General features: G+C 43.7%; 1 protein-coding gene across 1 annotated transcript in view; it reads right to left on the bottom strand.

The window, feature by feature from the left end:
* Positions 1–270: 270 nt before the first annotated feature.
* Positions 271–22,083, bottom strand: part of CUNH8orf74 (chromosome unknown C8orf74 homolog) — a 34,755-nt gene continuing 12,942 nt past the window's right edge. Inside the window, exons 3-4 of the mRNA XM_004766063.2 lie at positions 3,009–3,412; positions 271–643 (exon numbers count right to left, since the gene is read on the bottom strand). Coding sequence (XP_004766120.1) covers positions 404–643; positions 3,009–3,412 — 644 coding nt within the window. The 3' untranslated portion in view covers positions 271–403. The remainder of the gene's footprint in view (positions 644–3,008; positions 3,413–22,083) is intronic.

Below are 22,083 nucleotides of genomic sequence, written 5' to 3'. Positions count from 1 at the left end.
ACTCTAGCCAGAGAACCACTGTGTTAGCTGGAATTCCTTCCTGGTGTCTGGTGTCACCCTCACTCTTATCCACTTAAACCTACTGGTGGTGGTTCTATCTTTAGCGTCTAAACTCAGCCTTAGTTAACAAGTGATGTTTGCCTGCCCATGCAACACAAATTCTGTGCTCAGCAGAGTAAGACAGCTTTCTTCCACCACGCAGGAAAAATCCATTTGGGTTGGATTTTCATGGGATAGAAGATAGAGGAAGACAGAAGAGGAAATATGAGGACTGTTATTTTATTTCTTTTAATTGCTAGAAACCTTTGATCTACTGGGTGCTGAGCACATCACATAATACTTCCAAAATTGTCAACGGCTTTTCCTCAGTCAGTGTCTTCAGTCAATGGACACCAATGGCTTTCTACTTCTTCTTTGCTTTTGCTTTCTTTCCTTTGTTTGCTTTGTTGAACTTAAGAGATTCATCTTGCCCTTGCTGGCCAGTGATTGCAAGTGGGGAAGGAATAGGAGCATTGAGGTTCAAAGTCTTCTTCTGAAGTTTCAGATCCAAAATGTCAAAAGTTATTTGTATCTCATACTGCAGCAGCTCCTTCAGGCATTCGATCTGGATGTGAATGGCCTCACTGATGAGATTTTCTAACTCCTGTAAGAAATGGAATGTGGCTGGTGATCAGGGCCCTAGGAAAGGCTGAGGCTGTCTGAAGATATAGTCCTTCCACAGGATCCAATGCTGAACACATCAGCTCCTTTTTCTGTACTCTAGAACTTTCCATTTCCCCCACCAGCTCTCTTGGCCACCATTCTCCACCCTACTCTGTGCTCTGAGAGTCTGACTTACAAAGGCTGTCTCAACTGGCTACCTTACCCCTCTGGCTTTAGGCTGAATTCAGCCAATGGGAGGCGCTGGCAGGAGATCTGAGGCTGGAAAGAGAATGAAGTCTCTCGCCTCCCTCCCAATCTGCTGTGGGCTGGCCCTGGCTCTGATCCTCTCCTTACACTACACCTCCTGTCCCATAGCCCTTTCCCATAGCTCTTTTTTTGGACTTTCTTTCCTTCTCGCTTCAGGACTACTGTAGCAATAACCCTATTTGAGTGCGTCGTTTATTACTAATATTGTTCTGGGTCTATAGGCCAGTCCCATATTCCCATACCTTCTGATCAATGCGTGTTCCATTTGGATGTTATCCCCCTTCCCTACCCTCCTGCCCTCATCTCATTTTTACATCTTGAAGTTCTAGTAGCAGGCTTTATCAGAAGGGACAGGGCAAGTTACTCAGACAGTGGGCCTGTTCCTCAACCAGCCAGTCATGGGAAGAATAGAAACTCAGCCACCATCTGCCATGTTAAACAGGAGACACTATCTGTCATCTCAATCAGGACTATGGCATCATGGAATCCTGGAGACATGGACCATGTAACTGTGTTTCTCCAAATTCCCCGTTTGAACAACCAAACTGTAGAGGAGAATTTGTGCTTGTCTGGAGGGGACATTCTTGGAATATCTGATTGCCTAGAAGATATCTCTTTGTGATCTCATATTTTAACTTAAAAATTCATGCAAAACCTGACATTTTCCCTGTACTATCTCCTGACTGTTTTTATATAAAAATAATATTCTTCCCCTAAATCCTTGGGAAGGATCATTCTCCAAGAGGATGTATCATGTTTATCCTGTGGTGTTCATCATCTCCAGCTCAGGCACAAGACTAAAGACACACAGTGGAGGGGATTCTAGTCCATGAGCTCTACCAGGCAGGGCCAACAGCAAAGTAATGAGGGCTGGCAAGGGAAGCTGGGAGGGGCAGAGAAGGACAACTGTGTGAACAAGAAGAAGCAAGAGTGGGAGGGAAGGCGGCCCCTCACATTTCTGGCCTTGTCCACACATTCTAGAGTAAGGTCCCCCAGAGCGGGTAGAGACAAGCTGTTGCTTAGATTCTGCTGTGTTCTTGTTTGCTGGATATCTTAATGCTCTAAGATTGCATGGCAGCCTGATGTGTTATTTCTCTGAAGACTTAACCTTAGAAGAGTATCATCTATTCTGTTGTGCTAATTTCTCTTTAAAGATTTTCCCCATGTTTTATATATATTTAAGGGAATATTTCATAGGGCCAGTCACTCTTTGGCTGATGATTTAGAGACCTTTTGAAATATATAGGCTCTGGGACTCTCTACCTCCATTTCAGCCCCAATCTCCCCAACACATGAACACAATTGTGTACACCCATATGAGGACAATTGTCTCTGTGTTTACAGATGATGTGACAGTGATGATATAAGTGCCTATGTCTAGATTAAAAAATGAATTTGGACTCTTCCAGGCCCTTAAGAAGTTGGTGGCTCTGGGGCCATCCTAGTTACCATTAGTAAAGAGCTGGTCATTGAGCCTCTGGCTCCTGGAGCCTCAGTGGTCTTAAGAGTGGTCAACGAAGGATCCCAATTTCTTAGATCCATGCCAGACTCTTCTAGGTTCTCTCTGACCCCCTAGCCCCCACACCTTTGACTATCTCAGCATATTACCCACTTGGACTATCTCCACTGGCCCTTCCTGTATCATCTTCCCCAACTACAAGGCCTCAAAGGATGAAGGGCACTGAGAGAATCTGTGGTGATTCAGAGTCTAGGGTCTTCTTTAGTGGAATCTGTCACTAAGGAATGTTGCAGTGGAAAGAACTTGGACTTTGGGGTCAGCCAAGCCTTAGCCTAAATGTAAACTCTACCCCTTGCTAGCTTGGTGACCCTGGGTGAGTCAATTAAATTCCCTGAGCTCCACTACTCTCATTACTAAAATGGGTACATGAATTACATCTCACAGAGATGTTTCATGAAACATGCACACAAAACCTGTGGCCCATGTTCAGTTTCTGTCTGTCCCCTTCTGCCCCATCCCATGTGTGCAGACAATGGGGTCCTCTCTGTGAGTCTGACTCCAGCCGCCATGTTTTCTTGGTAGGAATGGGCATTTGTATGTGACAGGTGAACATCTTTCCACCTCACAGGCACAGCCTTACCTCTCTCTTCAGAACCCGACTGGGCTGCTCGGGCACCTCCAAGAATGTTTTCTGTAGCTTGTGCTCTTGCTCCAGGTGCAATGCCTCCTTTAGGAGCAACATATTCGTGCGTTTCTGCACCTCAGCCATATTGAGTTCTGCCATCTGCTGCTCAAGCTGCCAGATGTCCCTGTCCATGCCCTCAGCCAGAGGGAGGGGATGGGGTGGCGCACACACTTCCAGGTGTGTGACGGTCAGGTTGACCTCCTGGTCCTGGCCCAGGACATACTGGTAGAGTTTGTAGTGGCGGATAAAAGTGTTGTGGAAGTAGTCACAGAGGGCCAGCAGGTGGGTGGTGTTGAACTGCCCCTGGTAATCTCTGAGCTTGTTCCCCAGAATTGTCACAGCCTCAGTGATGGAGCAACCTGCAAGCACAGAGAGGCCAGGCATTAAGTGTGAACAGAGGTAGAGCTGCATTGATAGCTGATCAATATAGGTTCTGAATCCAGACCCTATGAATGCAGAGCCCACATCCTACCAGCTATTCTATATTACCATTTATTAGCTCTTAAAAATTATGGAGTGTATCACATTTTTCCTTTTGTCTTGACTTCTAGGAAGCTCAGTGCCTATTTTATGTAGTAATTTATATTTATCTCATTTTATAAGGTTATCTCACTCTTTACCTATATTTTGACTTGTAACTCTCATTTTAAAGGTTAACTTCAGCTGTGCTTTATGATGTTTCCACTTCAAATCCCTCAGAAAGGAGATGAGGGTGTAAAAAAGAGATTCTGCTAAGAGTGGAGCATGAGATGATGAGAGACAGATGTCCAGGCAATTATTATGCTGTAGATGTGTGTCACAGAGTTAGGCAAATATTGTTTCTACCATGCAAAATTCTGCTCTGGAGTTATGCCATGGCCAATGCTTTTCCTGAGCAAACCTCTTCTCCCATCTCCTCCCATTCACTCCTTTTTCTCACAACCATCAAAACCTTGGTGTAGTGTTGTGGCTAAGGAGGTAGGATTCTTTGCAGCATATGATTGGATCTTAACACAGAGGGTGGTTCAGTAAATGGTCATTGCTAAATGATATGTATGCCCTGGTGAACAGACATCAGGCAGAGAAACAGGAAAGACAAGGGAGAGAAAAAGAGTATGCCCTGGTGTAAGCATACCTGGGTCCTCACACAGATGCCTTCCCTGGAGTGCACTGTAAACTCAGTCAAGTGTCTCTTGTTCCCTGATTCAGTGTCTATGTAAGACATATGGACATGTCTATGGGAGCTTGGGCCAGCTGACCACCAAGTCACATGCTTTTGGGGATTCCACAGTTTTATCCACTGAAGAGAGAGACCAAGCGATGGATGCAGGGAGCCTGGCTTTACTCCTGGAGTGGAGCTCTAACATGTGTAGATCCCTTTCCTTGTCTTTCTTGTGTGAGCTCCCAATGGGGCTCCGGATGAGTCTCTTACCTTTCCAGCCAGAGGTCTCCATGTTCTTTTAGGAGGGGCAGTTTCAGTCTTGTTCATGTGGTTTTTGTAAAGTCCTCCTCACCCCACCCCCACTATATGTTCATTTTGGCTCCTCACTCTTGGCTCTGTAGGAGAATATTTACCTTAAATCTACCCAGAATACTGAGATAGTAAGGCATCACTGTTTTAGAAAAATGGTAGTAGATAAAGCACTACTCCACTTTGAGCCTCGTTAGAATGTATTGGGAAGTGTTACTTGGATGTAGACTTTAGTCTCCTGCAGAAGGGATGAAGAGGGACCTCTCCACTGTGCAGAATTGAAGGTTGTTGGGCTGTGTTTTCCCCGTCTTTCAAGGCAAATAAGCAGGTTCAGAGGCCCAAGAGAGTGCTTCTGTTTCAAAGTGGTGTAGAGGGAAGGTTTGGAGGCCCGAGACAGCTCTGTCACTTTCTAGCTATAACACTTGGGCCTTCATTCCCACAGATCTAAAATGGGATAATTATATTTAGTTGATAGGATTGTTATGAGAATCAAATGGGATAATATGTCCAAGTGCCTTGCACAAAGCCTGCTACATGGTAGTTATTAATAAATGCTGTAGGAAAAGAAGAGTTTGTTTCTGCCCTCTGGGAAAAGTCTCTTCTAACCGCATCTATTTTTCCTTCCTTCTATCTCTCCATCTATTCAACCACCCACCCATCCATTCATCAGTCTGTCCATCCATCCATCCACCCATCCATCCGTCATCCATTCATCCATCCACTTGTCCATCCATCCATCCATCCATCCACTCATCCACCCACCCACGTACATATCCATCCAAGATTAATTTGTCAACTCTTACTGAGTGCTTATTAATACTAAGCACTATGCTGGGTCTGGCAGTACTATGACAAGACACATTCCTTGCCTTCAAAGTGCTCACAGGAGAGATACATAAGTAAATGTTACATGTATAAAGAGAAACAGAATCAGGTAAAGAGGAATGTTCAGCTGAGGACAGGGAGTCCCTCCTGAGAAGATAATGCACGAGGTACACCTCAGAGACTTAGTGAGACTGAGCCAGTAAAGATAGTAAAGAGAGAGGCACTTCATGGGTACAGCTGAATGAGAGCATTGGGGCAAGAAGTTGCATGGCATGGGTGGAGAATAAGACTGGGTTTGTTGTTGTTGGCACTTAGAGATGGATGGCAAGCATTGAGTGGAGAAGTAGGTGGGAAACAGATGGGAGGGCCTTGGAGGCTACATTCAGATTTCAGAGATTTGCACTGTAGACAGTGCAGGGTCAGCACAGTGTTGTAGGCAGGTTGTACACATGGCTATGGTTGCCTTGAATTAGATCGCATTGATGGTTATGTGGTGGGGGTGCATGGTGTGGCCCAGTCCAGATGAGAATTACTGTGGCCTGAGAATGCTAGGTTAGCAGGTATGGGCAGGAGAAGATTTGAGTGGCAGGATTGATGGTCAGATGTGGAGTGTGGTAGCAACCTGCACCACTGCCACGTGTTCACTCTGGGACAGTTGGAGGGTGTTAAGGCCACCAATAGAATATGTTGTAGGTGAGACATTTACCTCTGACAAGACCTCTGCCCTCAGAGAGCTTCTAGTTTGTAGAAAAGGTGACAATTACACAAATGCTTAGCCCCTAGCACAGGGCTTTGTGCACAATAGGAGTCGATGAGTATCTAGCGAGTAAATGGACAAATTCTGATGCTAAGTGCAGTGGCAGACTGTTCATTTAACCACCCAGCAAGTATTAGGGACCTTCCATGTGTCAAGAGCTCATCTGGCTTCCAGAGATGGAATGAAGGGCTAGGGAGGAAACACAGAGTATAATCCTGCTCAGAGCTACACAGGCTGGGTGCGCACAGAATAGGAAGAAGTGACTTTGTCAGGGAAGGTGAGGAGCAATTCTCTGAGTAGGTGATGAAAGAGATGAGATGACCAGTGTCAGAGGAGTTACTTGGCAAAGAGAGGTAGGAAAGAGTGAAGCAAGCAGGGGTAACATTGTGTACAAAGGCCCTGTGGTTGAAGAAAGCATGGCCTATTTGAGGAACTAGAAGGCTGGGGATGAGTGGTTGGCAGGCTAGAAGGCAGCTGGTAAAAGATGAGGTTGGATTCTAGATGATGTTGGGAGATGGGCAGTGGCCTGGAGGTGCTGGCCCCCTAAGCCCCTATGGGAGGAATTTGGTCTTCAGTCCTTAATAGTGGTATTGTTAAAACAATGCCCCTTCCACAACCTGGTCAGATCATGATCCTCCTCCTTCTCCCTCTCCCTCAGCTCCTGCCTGGCACACTGACTTTTCCCTATTTTTCCACCATACCCTGTATACTCTTGTGCCAGGCCTTGGCCTGGGATGCCCTTTCTGGCTGTGGACATACTCCTCACTCTCAGGATGCCAGCTTCCCACAGACCCCTCCTGGGCCACTCCACCCCCACCCCATTTTCCCAATAAACTAGTTATTTACTGTATGAAGCAAAAGTGAAAGAGCTGAGATGCCCTTCAACAGACAAATGGATAAAGAAGATGTGGTCCATATATACAGTGGAATATTATGCAGCCCTCAGAAAGGATGAATACCCAGCTTTTGCATCTATTTGGATGGGACTTGGAGGAGATAATACTGAGTGAAATAAGTCAAGCAGAGAAAGTAAATTGTCATATGGTTTCACTTACTTGTGAAACATAAGGAATAACATGGAGGACATTAGGAGAAGGAAGGGAAAAATGAAGGGGGGAGATTAGAGGGGAAGATGAACCATGAGAGACTGTAGACTCTGAGAAACAAACTGAGGGTTTTAGAGGGGAGAGAGGTGGGGGGATGTGTTGGCCCGGTGATGTTAAGGAGGGACAACATCCAGTGCTGGATGTTATGTGTAAGCAATGAGTCTTGGAATACTACGTCAAAATCTAATGACGTGTTGGGAGGATGTGGAGAAAGGGGAACCCTCTTACACTGTTGGTGTGAATATAAGTTGGTGTAGCCACTTTGGAAAACAGTGTGGAGATTCCTCGAAAAATTAAATATAGAGCTACCCTATGACCCTGCAATTGCACTACTGGGTATTTACCCCAAAGATATAGATGTAGTGAAAAGAAGAGCCCAATGTTCATAAGCAATGGCCACAGTCACCAAACTGTGGAAAGAGCCAAGATGTCTTTCAATAGACAAATGGATAAAAACGATATGGTCCATATATGCAATGAAATATTATGCCTCCATCAGAAAAGATGAATACCCGATTTTTTATCAACATGGATGGGACTGAAGGAGATAATGCTGAGTGAAATAATTCAAGCAGAAAGAGTCAATTATCATATGGTTTCACTCGTGGAGTATAAGGAATAACTTGAAGGATGTTAGGAGAAGGAAAGGGAAAGTGAAATGGGGGAAGTTGGAGGGGGAGATGAAGCCAGAGACTGTGGAGTCTAAGAAACAAACTGAGGATTTTAGAGGAGAGGAGGGTATGTGGACAGGTGAACCTGGTGGTGGATGGTAAGGAGGGCACATACTGCATGGAGCACTGGGTGTTGTGCATAAACAATGAATCTTGGAACACTGAAAAAATAAAATTACATAAAAAAAAGAATGATGGGGAGGAGTCAAGATGGCAGAGAAGAAGCAGGCTGAGACTACATCAGGTAGCAGGAGATGAGCTAGATAGCTTATCTAAATATTTCAAACACCTACAAATCCAACGGGAGATCAAAGATAAGAAGAACAGCAATTCTAGAAACAGAAAATCAACCACTTTCTGAAAGGTAGGACTGGCGGAGAAGTGAATCCAAAGCAATGGGAAGATAGACTGTGGGGGGCGAGGGGCTGGCTCCCGGAAAGCAGGAGCAACCAACGGAGCACAAAATCAGGACTTTTAAAAGTCTGTTCCACTGAGGGACATCGCTCCAGAGGCTAAACCGGGGTGAAGCCCATGCGGGGTCAGCGTGGCCTCAGGTCCTGCAGGGTCACAGAAGGATCAGGGTGTCTGAGTGTTGCAGAGCTTACAGGTATTAGAACAGGGAAGCCGGGTACAGAGACAGAAGCGAGGAGTGAGCTCTCAGCTCAGGGTTACCTTGAACCGGTCGCAGGCTCGGTGAGCTCGGAGTGCAGCTGGGGCTCAGGCAGACGGGTGTTATTGGGTGCTATTCTCTGAGGGTGCACTGAGGAGTGGGCCCCGGGCTCTCGGCTCCTCCGGGCCGGCCAGAGACTGGGAGGCCACCATTTTCATTCCTGTCCTCTGGAACTCTACGGAAAGCACTCAGGGAACAAAAGCTCCTGAAAGCAAACCTAAGCTGATTACTCAGCCTGGCCCCTGGTAAGGGTGGTACAATTCCACCTGGGGCAAAGACACTTGAGAATCACTACACCAGGCCCCTTCCCCAGAAGATCAACAAGAAATCCAGCCAAGACCAAGTTCACCTACCAAGGGGGGCAGTTTCAATACCAAGGAGAGCAGCAGAATTCCAGAGGAGGAGCAAGCAAAGCACGGAACTCATGGCTTTCTCCCCATGATTCTTTAGTCTTGCAGTTAATTTTTTTTTTCAATTATTTTCTTCTTCTGCTAAATTTTTTTTAACTTTTACCCTTTTCTTTTTTAACTAGTTTATCTAATATATAGAAATGTATATATATCTATATATACATATAGATATTTTCTTTTTTATATTTTTTCTTTATTTGTTTTCTTTTTTTAATTGTTGTTGTTTTTTTTTTTTTTCTGAACCTCTTTTTATCCCCCCCTCCCCCACGATTTGGGATCTCTTCTGATTTGGTTAAAGTGTATTTTCCTGGGGTCTTTGCCACCCTTTTAGTATTTTACTTGCTCCTTCATATACTCTTATCTGGACAAAATGACAGGGCAGAAAAATTCACCACAAAAAAAAGAACAAGAGGCAGTACTGAAGGCTAGGGACCTAATCAATACAGACATTGGTAATATGTCAGATCTAGAGTTCAGAATGACAATTCTCAAGGTTCTAGCTGGGCTTGAAAAAGGCATGGAAGATATTAGAGAAACCCTCTCGGGAAATATAAAAGCCCGTTCTGGAGAAATAAAAGAACTAAAATCTAACCAAGTTGAAATTAAAAAAAGCTATTAATGAGGTGCAATAAAAAATGGAGGCTCTTACTGCTAGGATAAATGAGGCAGAAGAAAGAATTAGCGATATAGAAGACCAAATGATAGAGAATAAAGAAGCTGAGCTTCCAGCTACTGGACCACGAGGGGAGAATTCGAGAGATAAGTGACACCATAAGACGAAACAACATTAGAATAATTGGGATAAGTGACACCATAAGACGAAACAACATTAGAATAATTGGGATTCCAGAAGAAGAAAAAAGAGAGATGGGAGCAGAAGGTATATTGGAGAGAATTATTGGAAAGAATTTCCCTAATATGGCAAAGGGAACAAACATCAAAATCCAGGAGGTGCAGAGAACCCCCGTCAAAGTCAACAAGAATAGGTCCACACCCCATCACCTAATAATAAAATTTACAAGTCTCAGTGACAAAGAGAAAATCCTGAAAGCAGCCCCAGGAAAAAAAGTCTGTAACATACAATGGTAAAAATATTAGTTCGGCAGCAGACTTATCCACAGAGACCTGGCAGGCCAAAAAGAGCTGGCATGATATATTCAGAGCACTAACTGAGAAAAACATGCAGCCAATTATACTATATCCAGCTAGGCTATCACTGAAAATAGAAGGAGAGATAAAAATCTCCCAGGACAAACAAAAACTGAAAGAATTTGTAAACATCAAACCAGATCTACAGGAAATATTGAAAAGAGTCCTCTAAGCAAAGAGAGACCCTAAAAGTAGTAGATCAGAAAGGAACAGAGACTATATACAGTAACAGTCCCCTTACAGGCAATACAGTGTTACTAAATTCATATCTCTCAATAGTTACCCTAAATGTTAGTGGGCTAAATGCCCCAATCAAAAGACACAGGGTATCAGAATGGATAAAAAAAACCAAAACCCATCTATATGTTGCCTACAAGAAACTCATTTTAGACCCTAGACAGCTCCAGATTTAAAGTGAGGGGGTGGAAAACAATGTACCATGCTAATGGACATCAGAAGAAAGCAGGGGTGGCAATTCTTATATCAGATCAATTAGATTTTAAGCCAAAGACTATAATAAGAGATGAGGAAGGACACTATTTCATAGTGTCAAAGGATCTGTCCAACAAGAAGATCTAACAATTTTAAATATCTATGCCCCTAACGTGGGAGCAGCCAACTACATAAACCAATTAATAACAAAATCAAAGAAACACATCAACAATAATACAATAATAGTAGGGGACTTTAACACTCCCCTCACTGAAATGGACAGATCATCCAAGCAAAAGATCAGCAAGGAAATAAAGGCCTTAAATGATACACTGGACCAGATGGACATCACAGATATATTCAGAACATTTCATCCCAAAGCAACAGAATACACATTCTTCTCTAATGCACATAGAACATTCTCCAGAATAGATCACATCCTGGGTCCTAAATCAGGTCTCAACTGGTATCAAAAGATTGGGATCATTCCCTGAATATTTTCAGACCACAATTCTCTGAAGCTAGAACTCAATCACAAGAGGAAATTTGGAAAGAACCCAAATACATGGAGACTAAACAGAATCCTTTTAAAGAATGAATGGGTCAACCAGGAAATTAAAGAAGAATTGAAAAAATTCATGGAAACAAATGATAATGAAAACACAACGGTTCAAAATCTGTGGGACACAGTAAAGGCAGTCCTGAGAGGAAAATATGTAGCAGTACAAGCCTTTCTCAAGAAACAAGAAAGGTCTCAAGTACACAACCTAACCCTACACCTAAAGGAGCTGGAGAAAGAACAAGAAAGAAACTCTAAACCCAGCAGAAGAAGAGAAATCATAAAGATCAGAGCAGAAATCAATGAAATAGAAATCAAAAAAACAATAGAGCAAATCAACAAAACTAGGAGCTGGTTCTTTGAAAGAATTAATAATATTGATAAACCCCTGGCCATACCTATCAAAAAGAAAAGAGAAAGGACCCAAATAAATAAAATCATGAATGAAAGAGGAGAGATCACAACTTACACCAAAGAAATACAAACAATTATAAGAACATACTATGAGCAACTCTACGCCAACAAATTTGACAATCTGGAAGAAATGGATGTATTCGTAGAGACATATAAACTACCATAAATGAACCAGGAAGAAATAGAAAATCTGAACAGACCCATAACCAGTAAGGAGATTGAAACAGTCATCAAAATCTCCAAACAAACAAAAGCCCAGGGCCAGATGGCTTCCCAGGGGAATTCTACCAAACATTTAAAGAAGAACTAATTCCTATTCTCCTGAAACTGTTCCAAAAAATAGAAATGGAAGGAAAACTTCCAAACTCATTTTATGAGGCCAGCATCTCCTTGATCCCAAAACCAGACAAGGATCCCATCAAAAAAGAGAACTACAGACCAATATCCTTGATGAACACAGATGCAAAAATTCTCACCAAAATACTAGCCAGTAGGATTTGTGACAGTACATTAAAAGGATTATTCACCACGACCAAGTGGGATTTATTCCAGGGCTGCAAGGTTGGTTCAACATCTGCAAATCAATCAATGTGATACAACATGTTAATAAAAGAAAGAACAAGAAACATATGATACTCTCAATAGATGCTGAAAAAGCATTTGACAAAGTACAGCATCTCTTCCTGATCAAAACTCTTCAAAGTGCAGGGATAGAGGGCACATACCTCAATATTATCAAAGCCATCTATGAAAAACCCACTGCAAATATCATTCTCAATGGAGAAAAACTGAAAGCTTTTCTGCTAAGGTCAGGAACAAGGCAGGGATGTCCACTATCACCACTGCTATTCAACATAGTACTAGAAGTCCTAGCCTCAGCAATCAGACGTCAAAAGGAAATTAAAGGCATCCAAATTGGCAAAGAAGAAGTCAAACTCTATCACTCTTTGCAGATGATATGATACTATATGTGGAAAACCCAAAGACTCCACTCCAAAACTGCTAGAACTTGTACAGGAAATCAGTAAAGTGTCAGGATATAAAATCAATGCACAGAAATCAGTTGTATTTCTCTATTCCAACAAGACAGAAGAAAGAGAAATTAAGGAGTCAATCCCATTTACAATTGCACCCAAAACTATAAGATACCTAGGAATAAACCTAACCAAAAAGGCAAAGAATCTATACTCAGAAAACTATAAAGTACTCATGAAAGAAATTGAGGAAGACACAAAGAAATGGAAAAATGTTCCATGCTCCTGGATTGGAAGAACAAATATTGTGAAAATGTCTATGCTACCTAAAGCAATCTACACATTTAATGCAATTCCTATCAAAATACCATCCATTTTTTTCAAAGAAATGGAACATATAATCCTAAAATTTATATGGAACCAGAAAAGACCTCGAATAGCCAAAGGGATATTGAAAAAGAAAGCCAAAGTTGGTGGCATCACAATTCCGGACTTCAAGCTCTATTACAAAGCTGTCATCATCAAGACAGCATGGTACTGGCACAAAAACAGACACATAGATCAATGGAACAGAATAGAGAGCCCAGAAATAGACCCTCAACTCTATGGTCAACTAATCTTCAACAAAGCAGGAAAGAATATCCAATGGAAAAAAGAAAGCCTCTTCAATAAATGGTGTTGGGAAAATTGGACAGCCACATGCAGAAAAATGAAATTGGACCATTTCCTTACACCACACACGAAAATAGACTCAAAGTGAATGAAGGACCTCAATGTGAGAAAGGAATCCATCAAAATTCTTGAAGAGAACACAGGCAGCAACCTCTTCAACCTCAGCTGCAGCAACATCTTCTTAGGAACATCGCCAAAGGCAAGGGAAGCAAGGGCAAAAATGAACTATTGGGATTTCATCAAGATCAAAAGCTTTTGCACAGCAAAGGAAACAGTTAACAAAACCAAAAGACAACTGACAGAATGGGAGAAGATATTTGCAAACGACATATCAGATAGAGGGCTAGTGTCCAAAATCTATAAAGAACTTAGCAAACTCAACACCCAAAGAACAAATAATCCAATCAAGAAATGGGCAGAAGACATGAACAGACATTTCTGCAAAGAAGACATCCAGATGGCCAACAGACACATGAAAAAGTGCTCCACATCACTCGGCATCAGGGAAATACAAATCAAAACCACAATGAGATATCACTTCACACCATTCAGAATGGCTAAAATTAACAAGTCAGAAAATGACAGATGCTGGCGAGGATGTGGAGAAAGGGGAACCCTCCTGTACTATTGGTGGGAATGCAAGCTGGTACAACCATTCTGGAAAACAGCATGGAGGTTCCTCAAAATGTTGAAATTAGAACTACCCTATGACCCAGCAATTGCACTACTGGGTATTTACCCTAAAGATACAAACGTAGTGATCCAAAGGGGCACCCGAATGTTTATAGCAGCAATGTCTACTATAGCCAAACTATGGAAAGAACCTAGATGTCCATCAACAGTTGAATGGATAAAGAAGATGTGGTGTATATACACAATGGAATACTATGCAGCCATCAAAAGAAATGAAATCTTGCCATTTGTGACTACGTGGATGGATCTAGAGGGTATCATGCTTAGCTAAATAAGTCAATCAGAGAAAGACAACTATTATATGATCTCCCTGATATGAGGAAGTGGAGTGCAACATGGGGCGTTAAGGGGGTAGGAGAAGAATAAATGAAACAAGATGGGATTGGGAGGGAGACAAACCATAAGTGACTCTTAATCTCACAAAACAAACTGAGGGTTGCTGGGAGGTTGGGAAAGGGGAGTGGGGTTATGGACATTGGGGAGGGTATGTGCTGTGGTGAGTCCTGTGAAGTGTGTAAACCTGGTGATTTACAGACCTGTACCCCTGGGGATAAAAACATATTATATGTTTATAAGATATATAAAAAAAAAGAATGATGTACTGTATGGTGACTAACGTAACATTATAAAAAATAAAAAATAAAATACCCCCCCAAAGTTTTAAGTTTATTGAAAATAACTAAAACAATTAATTTTGTAAATTTTTTGTCAAAGAAATGACACTTTTGCATGACATTTTAAGATTTGAAGCATTGTTATTATGCATAAACATAAATTGCTTCTTTGAACATGTAATTTGATAATCACAATTTACATAAATAAATAAATTACATTAAGATTACTTAGAAGGTACAGTTGTAATGTTAGTTTAGAATTTGACAATTTTTATTTTTTATTTAAAAGTTTTTTATTGTTATGTTAGTCACCATAAAATACTTCATTAGTTTTTGATTCAGTGTTTCAAGTTCTATTGGTTATAAATTTTTTAAAAGATCTATTTATTTATTTATTTATTATTAGAGAGAGAGAGCATGAGTGGGGAGATAGGGAGGGGCAGATGGCAAGGGAAAGAGAAAATCCCCAAGCAGACTCTGCTGAATATGGAGCCAGAAATGGGGCTCAAACCCAACCATGAGATCATGACCTGAGTCAAAATCAAGAGTCAGACACTTAACCAACTGACCCATCTAGGTGCTCCCACCTATTGATACCTTTTAAATTTTGAATTTAGGGACGCCAGGGTGGCTCACTGGGTTAAAGCCTCTGCCTTCAGCTCAGTTCATGATCCCAGGGTCCTGGGATCGAGCCCCGCATCGGGCTCTCTGCTCAGCGGGGAGCCTGCTTCCTCCTCTCTCTGCCTGCCTCTCCACCTACTTGTGATCTCTGTCTGTCAAATAAATAAATAAAATATTAAAAAATAAATTTTGAATTTAATTTAAAAATTTTAGTCACCTTTAAAAAATTTTTTTTAATTTTTAAATTAAAATTCAATTAGCCAAGGTTTAGTACACCCCATTAGTTTTTGATATATATAATGTTCAGTGACTCATTAGTTTAACTCTAAATTAAATAGAAAGAATATGGTTTATATATATATATAAAGCAGATGTACCTACAATATGTAATCAGGATATTTATGATGTTAAAATTTCAAAGGGGTGGATCATTAAGGAAAAATGTCTAAAATGCCTCCTCGGTATGATCCAGCGACTCCACTTCGGAATATATATCCAAGGAAATGAAATCAGGGACTTGAAGAGCTATTTGTACTCCCTTGTTCATGGCAGCATGAACCCCAGCCACACACACACACACACACACACACACACATCTCAAAAAAGGAAGTGCTGACTCAAGAGGGCTAGCTTGGGCCCAAAAAACTCAGATATTGACATGCAGGGAGTCATGAAATTCTCACCTGGTAAAGGATAAAGCCAAAGCCCCCAGATGCCCCATTCTGCTAAGCGACCTTTACACACAGCACCTGTCTTCAGAACCTCAGTCCCCTCACCTATCACATGGCCACTAGGTCCCTTCCTGCATAGATATAAGCTTTGTGCTGCTCGGATCCAGTGGGCCTGTCATTCTATTCTTTTTTTTTTTTTTTTTTTTTTTTGGTTTTGGAGAGGGTATGGAATATCATACAGAATATACAAGACTCCATTTTTAAAAAACTTTTATTTATTTGACAGAGATCACAAGTAGGCATGGAGGCAAACAGAGAGAGAGAGAGAGGAGGAAGTAGGCTCCCTGCTGAGCAGAGAGAACCTGTTGTGTGGCTCCATCTCAGGACCCTGAGACCATGACCTGAGCCGAAGGCAGAGGCTTTAACCCACTGAGCCACCCCGGTGTCCCATCCATTTTTTTAAATAGTACTCATGTACATTACATAATGACATGACAAGAGTTGAAGACTCCTCTAAAAGAAACATGCAAAGCAAGTACCCCGGTGGAGGCAAAACCAGGCCCTGCAGTGTGGCAAGGAGGAAGGGGAAACATGAGGAGATGGAGTGGGTACTTGCATGAAGAAGGCATCCTGATGCAGGATCCTGGGGGCCAGGAGTCATGGAGGGCTTCCAACAAAAAGGATACTGGGAGCCCAGAGTGGAAGAATGGGGAGGTTGGCAGGAGATGGTGGGGAAGAGCACTCCTGGAGAAGGGACCACAGGGATAAAGGCTGGATGCAAGTAGGGTACAGCGTGGGCATGTGCATGATCCACATGGCTCAGAGTTTCTGGGAGGAAAAGCTGGAGTCTGGGGGACTTGCCTGGGGGAACAGAAGGGCTTTGTGTCTTCAGTTTGCAAAGGCCAAGCTTGTGTATGTCACATGAAAAAGCTGGACTTCAAAACAGAAGCTGGGCTCCTCAACCAGAATTTGTGGACCCCAGGATGGGCCACGAGGCTAACTAGCACTTCTAAAATTGCATCCAGAATTTCACATGCATTTTTCCCCCCTGGGGAGTGTGTGCAAAGAAAGAACCATCACATTTCTGAAAGGAAATGAACTGGCTGAGAGCTGCAGAGCCACTCAGAGGTCTGAAGAGGGGAAGGGAGAGGTCAGCTGGGCATTTCAAAAGCATGGTGGTGATGTGCAGAGGATGGCAGGCACGATCAGTAAAGGAATCTCAGAGGCTGGGGGACCAGGGTGAGGTCATTGGTTTCTGGTTATCAAAGCCGGACTCCAGATTTGTGTAGCAGCGACTGAAATTCACGAGGTGAGTCATTGCGTCTTCTCTGAGCTCCACAGAGCCAAATGAACATCCTGGCAAGTGCCCTTTCTCTCCTCCAGCCTGGTCTGGAGTACGTGGGGCTGGGATCACTTGCGTCTTCCAGACGTGTGGTTGGCCATAACTGCCTGGTTTGTCAGGGCTGGTTCCTGGTCTTCTTTATTCAGCTCCCGGCACAGAGCCCAGGTTTGAATCAAGAAGTCTGAGGGCCAGGGTACCTGGGTGGCTCAGTAGGTTAAGATTCTCCCTTCAGCTCAGGTTATGATCCCAGGGTCCTCGGATCAAGCCCTGCCTCTGTCAGGCTCCCTGCCTAGGGGAGAGCCTGCTTCTCCCTCTCCCTCTGCAGCTCCCTCTGCTTGTGCTGGCTCATGCTCTCTCCCTCCCTCCCTCTCTCTCAAATAAATAAATAAATTCTTTTTAAAAAAACCCAAGAGGTCTGAAGGTCCAGTCATGTTGAGTGACCTCAGCAAATGCTGGCAAGTGCTCCCAGCTACTTGTCATCCTGGCGGGTGCCCTCTTATGGTCATAAAACCCAAGTATGGACCTCCTCCATGATCACAGGAGGAGTCCCTGGGCTGGATTTTAACTTCCAGCCCCAAGACTCCTTTGACCAGCTCTGGTTTTCAGCAAAGATCATCCCAAGCTGGCTCAGGAGACACACTTTCTTGGCCTTCAGACCATTCTCCATTTGCTGCAGGTTGAGGAGGTTCTGATGACTCAGAAAGCCAAGGATTAAGTCTCAGAGAGAAGCCTCTAGCTGCCGGGGGACAGATCTGTACGTGCAAGTTGCTCTTCAATAACAGGGAGGGGCCTTCATTTGCATTGGCTGCTGGGAACTTCCTGAAGACGGTCCCCAAACCCCTGGAGGCCAGCACCTGCATGGGGATGCAGGCACAGGAGTGGAGGAGAGCAATAAGCTGGGAAAGAGCGGGGGTGGGGTGAAAACACCAGATGCTCCAGAATCAGGGCAAAAAGCCACTGGGCTTGGACCAGTCACTGTGGGTGTCCTCCTCCCAGTGCCCCTCATATGTGGAGTTTGAGGCTGTGTGAAAGCAAGGGAGATGTGCCACGTCCCAAAAGGGTTGGGAACAGTGAGGTGGGAGTGAGGGGGAGGATCCAGGTGCCACCAGTGCCCCCTGACAAACCAGTTTGTTTGCCCCTGCCTTGGCTCAAAGGGGAGGAGCCAAGTCAGGCTGCAGCGTGGATGGCTTACCTTTTTGAGCACCTATAGGGCTGGTATGGGACAGTGGGAAGCAGACAAAAGCACAGGACCCACATCTCCACTCCCATCCTGTATCTTTGAATGCTGTCCCCTGCCCATCTCTCTGCTCCTGGTAAGGTTCTGCCAAACTCATTTAATACCAAGGTGCCAACGACAGTGACAGCTCAGAAGACAGGGTATGCTTTCCTTGAGGGAGCAGAGGACTCTTGTTTGGGGAGTTCCCACTGGGCCCCATGTGCCCTGGGTCATCTCAGGCTCCACCCAATCCCTCCCAGCTCTGTGAGGCAAGTGTAGGCACTTTACCCATGAGAGAAACTGAGGTTCAAGGAGTAAAGAAATTTGCTTAAGGTCACATAGCTGGTGGGGTGGGGAAGTCAGAATTCAAAGCCCAGCCTGACCCAACCACCCACTTTCAACCAGCCATGGACTCTCTCTGTAGACCCTTGGAGGTGGACACTGGAAGGAGCCCCCAGTCCTCTCTGTCATGGTTTTCCAAAGGATGTTCTGCAATCTGTATTACATAGAAATGAACTCTGCAGCCAGAGACCTTGAAGATATGTTGGACCAAAATAAATTAAATGGAGCCCTTAATTCACTGGTGGGCTCAGCAAATGGCCAAAAATCGTAGAGTGTAGGCAATATTGCTCAAATTTATTTGAGGCAAATGGTCTCTCAGACCAAGGAGCACATTTTGACAGCTATTGAACTAGTCTAGTCCTCTCATGCTAGAGATGGGAAACCAAGACCCCTTTCTGCCTCCATGAATCTGACTACTCAAGATACCTCACGCAAATACAATCCTACAGGACATGGTCTTTTGTAGCTGGCTTATGTCACTTAGCGTAATGTCCTCAAAAGTTATTCTAGATAACTTAATGTTATCTAGATAACATAATGTCCTCAAAAGTTATCTAGAATAACTTTTGAGGACATTATGGGTGGCTCAGTGGGTTAAAGCCTCTGCCTTCGGCTCAGGTCATGATCCCAGGGTCCTGGGATCGAGCCCCACGTGGAGCCCTGCATCGGGCTCTCTGCTCAGCAGGGAGCCTGCTTCCTCCTCTCTCTGTGCCTGCCTCTCAGCCTACTTGTGATCTCTGTCTGTCAAATAAATAAATAAAATCTTAAAAAAAAAGTTATCTAGATTTCCTCCCTCTGTCTGGCCAAGTGACATTTCATTTTATGTATGCATTCCATTTTGTTTATCCATTCACATGCTGACGGACATGTAAATCCCTATGGATGGGCTGCTTCTGCCTTTTGGCCATTGTGAACAAAGCTGCCATGAACATGGGAGGACACATACTGTTCAAGTCCCTTTTTTCAGTTCCTTGAGTGGTGGGCGGGGTTAGACCCAGAAAGGGCATTGCTAGGTCACATGGCAATACTATGTTTAATTGTTTGAGGAACCTCCCTACTATTCTCCTGCCTAATAGGTGCTTTGCTTTTGTTTTTAAGATAAACCAATAGTCACATTACAAAAAAAAACGTACCCCAACAGCGGGATTAGAAAGACTTTGTTGACCCTGTAACTATTTTCTCATGGTTCACTCTCCTGGGATCAAAGGGCAAATACAGAGCCATGTATTTTAGATTGTCATGGGCTTTTGCCAAAACTCTTCTTTTTGCCACTTGTGCTTTTTAGCACAAGCACCCCCTCACTGTTCCTCATTCCCATTCCTCAAGAAGTTGACTTTTTTTCATTAAAAAAGAAGTTTTTTATTTTTTTAAGTTTTTATTTAAATTCTACTTAGTTAACATTCATTGTTATATTAGTTTCAGGTGTGCAATATATTGAATCAACACTTCTATATATCACCCAGTGCTCGGTGCTCATCACAAGTGCCCTCCTTAATCCCTGTCACCTATTTTACCCAAACCCCGCCTACCTCCCTACAGATAACGATGAGTTTGTTTTTTATAGTTAGGAGTCTGTATAAGAAGTTTGTAAGCTTAATGCTAAAGAATTTTGGCAGGAAGAACAGACTCTGGGGCCAGAAGATCTCAAGGTTAGTGATGGTTCTGCCCTTTACTGTGTGATAATTTGTAAGTTACCTAATCTCTCTGAACTTCAGCTGCCTCATTTTGAAATGGGTACAGAGTACCCACCCATCTACAGTTGCTGTGAACATTAAAGGGATGATCTATGAGGAGACCTTAGCACATAAGGAAGGCTCTATCCCCTCACACAGTGCCCTGGCAACATTTGCTGGAGAATGGCTGAGTGAGGGGTGGATTGGACTGATTCAGGGAGGAGGCTTTGGAGGACAAACAGAAGTCTTCAGGCAGAAGGCTCAAAGCAACCCATTTCAATTCAGCAGCAGGAGGAACATTCTAGAAGCAAGAGCTTTATTAAAGGAGCAGTCTAGACTTGAGGAGTGAGGAGGTTTTTGGCTGGTGAGAGGATTCTTGAATAATGTGTGTGTGGTGGTGTTGGTGCGGCTTAATTCAGGTGATCTCTTAGGTTCCTTTTTGATTGAACTGACAGTCTTCTGCAGCCACATCTAAGGGTGCTGTGGGCCAAGCCCTGCAGCTGTCTCAAGTTTAGTGAAGGGAATCCTGACTTCAAAACTTCATCATCATCCTTGTTGTCATCATCCCTGAGTTGAAAATGACTAAGTAATCCCATGGTCTCAGGGACATGGAACTGTACCTAGACTAAAAACAGGCTATTCCATCCCCAGGCCTTGTCCCCGCTGATGTCCAGATGGCTAGGGAAGGACATGGGAAGTTAGAGGTAGAGCATGAGGTCACTCCAAAGGGCCAGAGGTCAGGTTTGAGGGCACCAGTACGACCCGCCCACACACAGGTGGCACACATGGGCCAGAACACATTAGCCAAAGGACACAGCTCCTCTTCTCAGATGGGCCTGCACCACCCACCACTTTGGAGCCATCCTACTGAGGGGCAGGATCCCAGTCACATGCTGTAACTCCAGATGACCCAGTTAGGAGCCCCACCCCCAGGTGTTCCACACCTTGTTCTTCCAGGTGCTCAGCTCTTCCTGCATGTCAGCAGTCTCATTCCACTCTTACCATGGGGTGCTCTCCCAGGTTTCATGCTTCTTAGACTCTCATGTAGCCCATGTACAGATCCCTTCGGTCAAGATGGAAGGTCACATGGCAGGACATGTGCTCTGCTGTCAGACGGACCTGGATTCAAATCCCAACTCCATCTACTGGAGGTGTGATCTGGGCCAAGTTATTTCACCTCTTCGGGCCTCAATTCCTCATCATTAAAATGATGTCTGTGATGCAAGATCACAGTGAGGCTTATAGATGTTACATGGGAAAATGCCAGGATCATAGAGTCCTCACTGTTCTTCCCTCTGCAGGGCGTATGTCCCTCAGGGAAGGCTGGGGGAGGTTTCTATGGCACAGTCTTGATTTCTGGCCTAACAGTCTCACCTAGAGAGCTGTGACCTTAGTGTATGGGCTGAATTAACAGCGTGTCCCCCGTAATTCATATGTTAAATCCGAACCCTTGTGCCTCTAGACGGGATTGTACTTGGAAATAGAATCTTTGAAAGAGATAATTCAGGTTAAATGAGATCATGTGGATAGCTCTAATTCAATATGACTGGTATCCTTGTGAAAATAGGACATTATGACACACACACACAGGAAAGGTCATGTGATATGCACAGGGAGAAGGTGGCCATCTAAAAGCCAAGGAGAGAGGCCTCAGGGAGGCCTCAGAAGAAACCAACCCTGCTGATACCTTGATCTTGACTTCCTGCCTCCAGAATTGGGAGGCAATAAATGTCTGTTGTTGAAACTGCCCAGTCTGTGGTACTTTGTTA

The sequence above is a fragment of the Mustela putorius genome, unplaced genomic scaffold, assembly GCF_011764305.1.
Source record: "Mustela putorius furo isolate JIRA1106 unplaced genomic scaffold, ASM1176430v1.1 tig00000242_pilon_pilon_pilon, whole genome shotgun sequence".
Lineage (NCBI taxonomy): Eukaryota > Metazoa > Chordata > Mammalia > Carnivora > Mustelidae > Mustela > Mustela putorius.
Note: the sequence above shows the minus strand (reverse complement) of the source record. Positions and strands in the feature narration are given on the sequence as shown.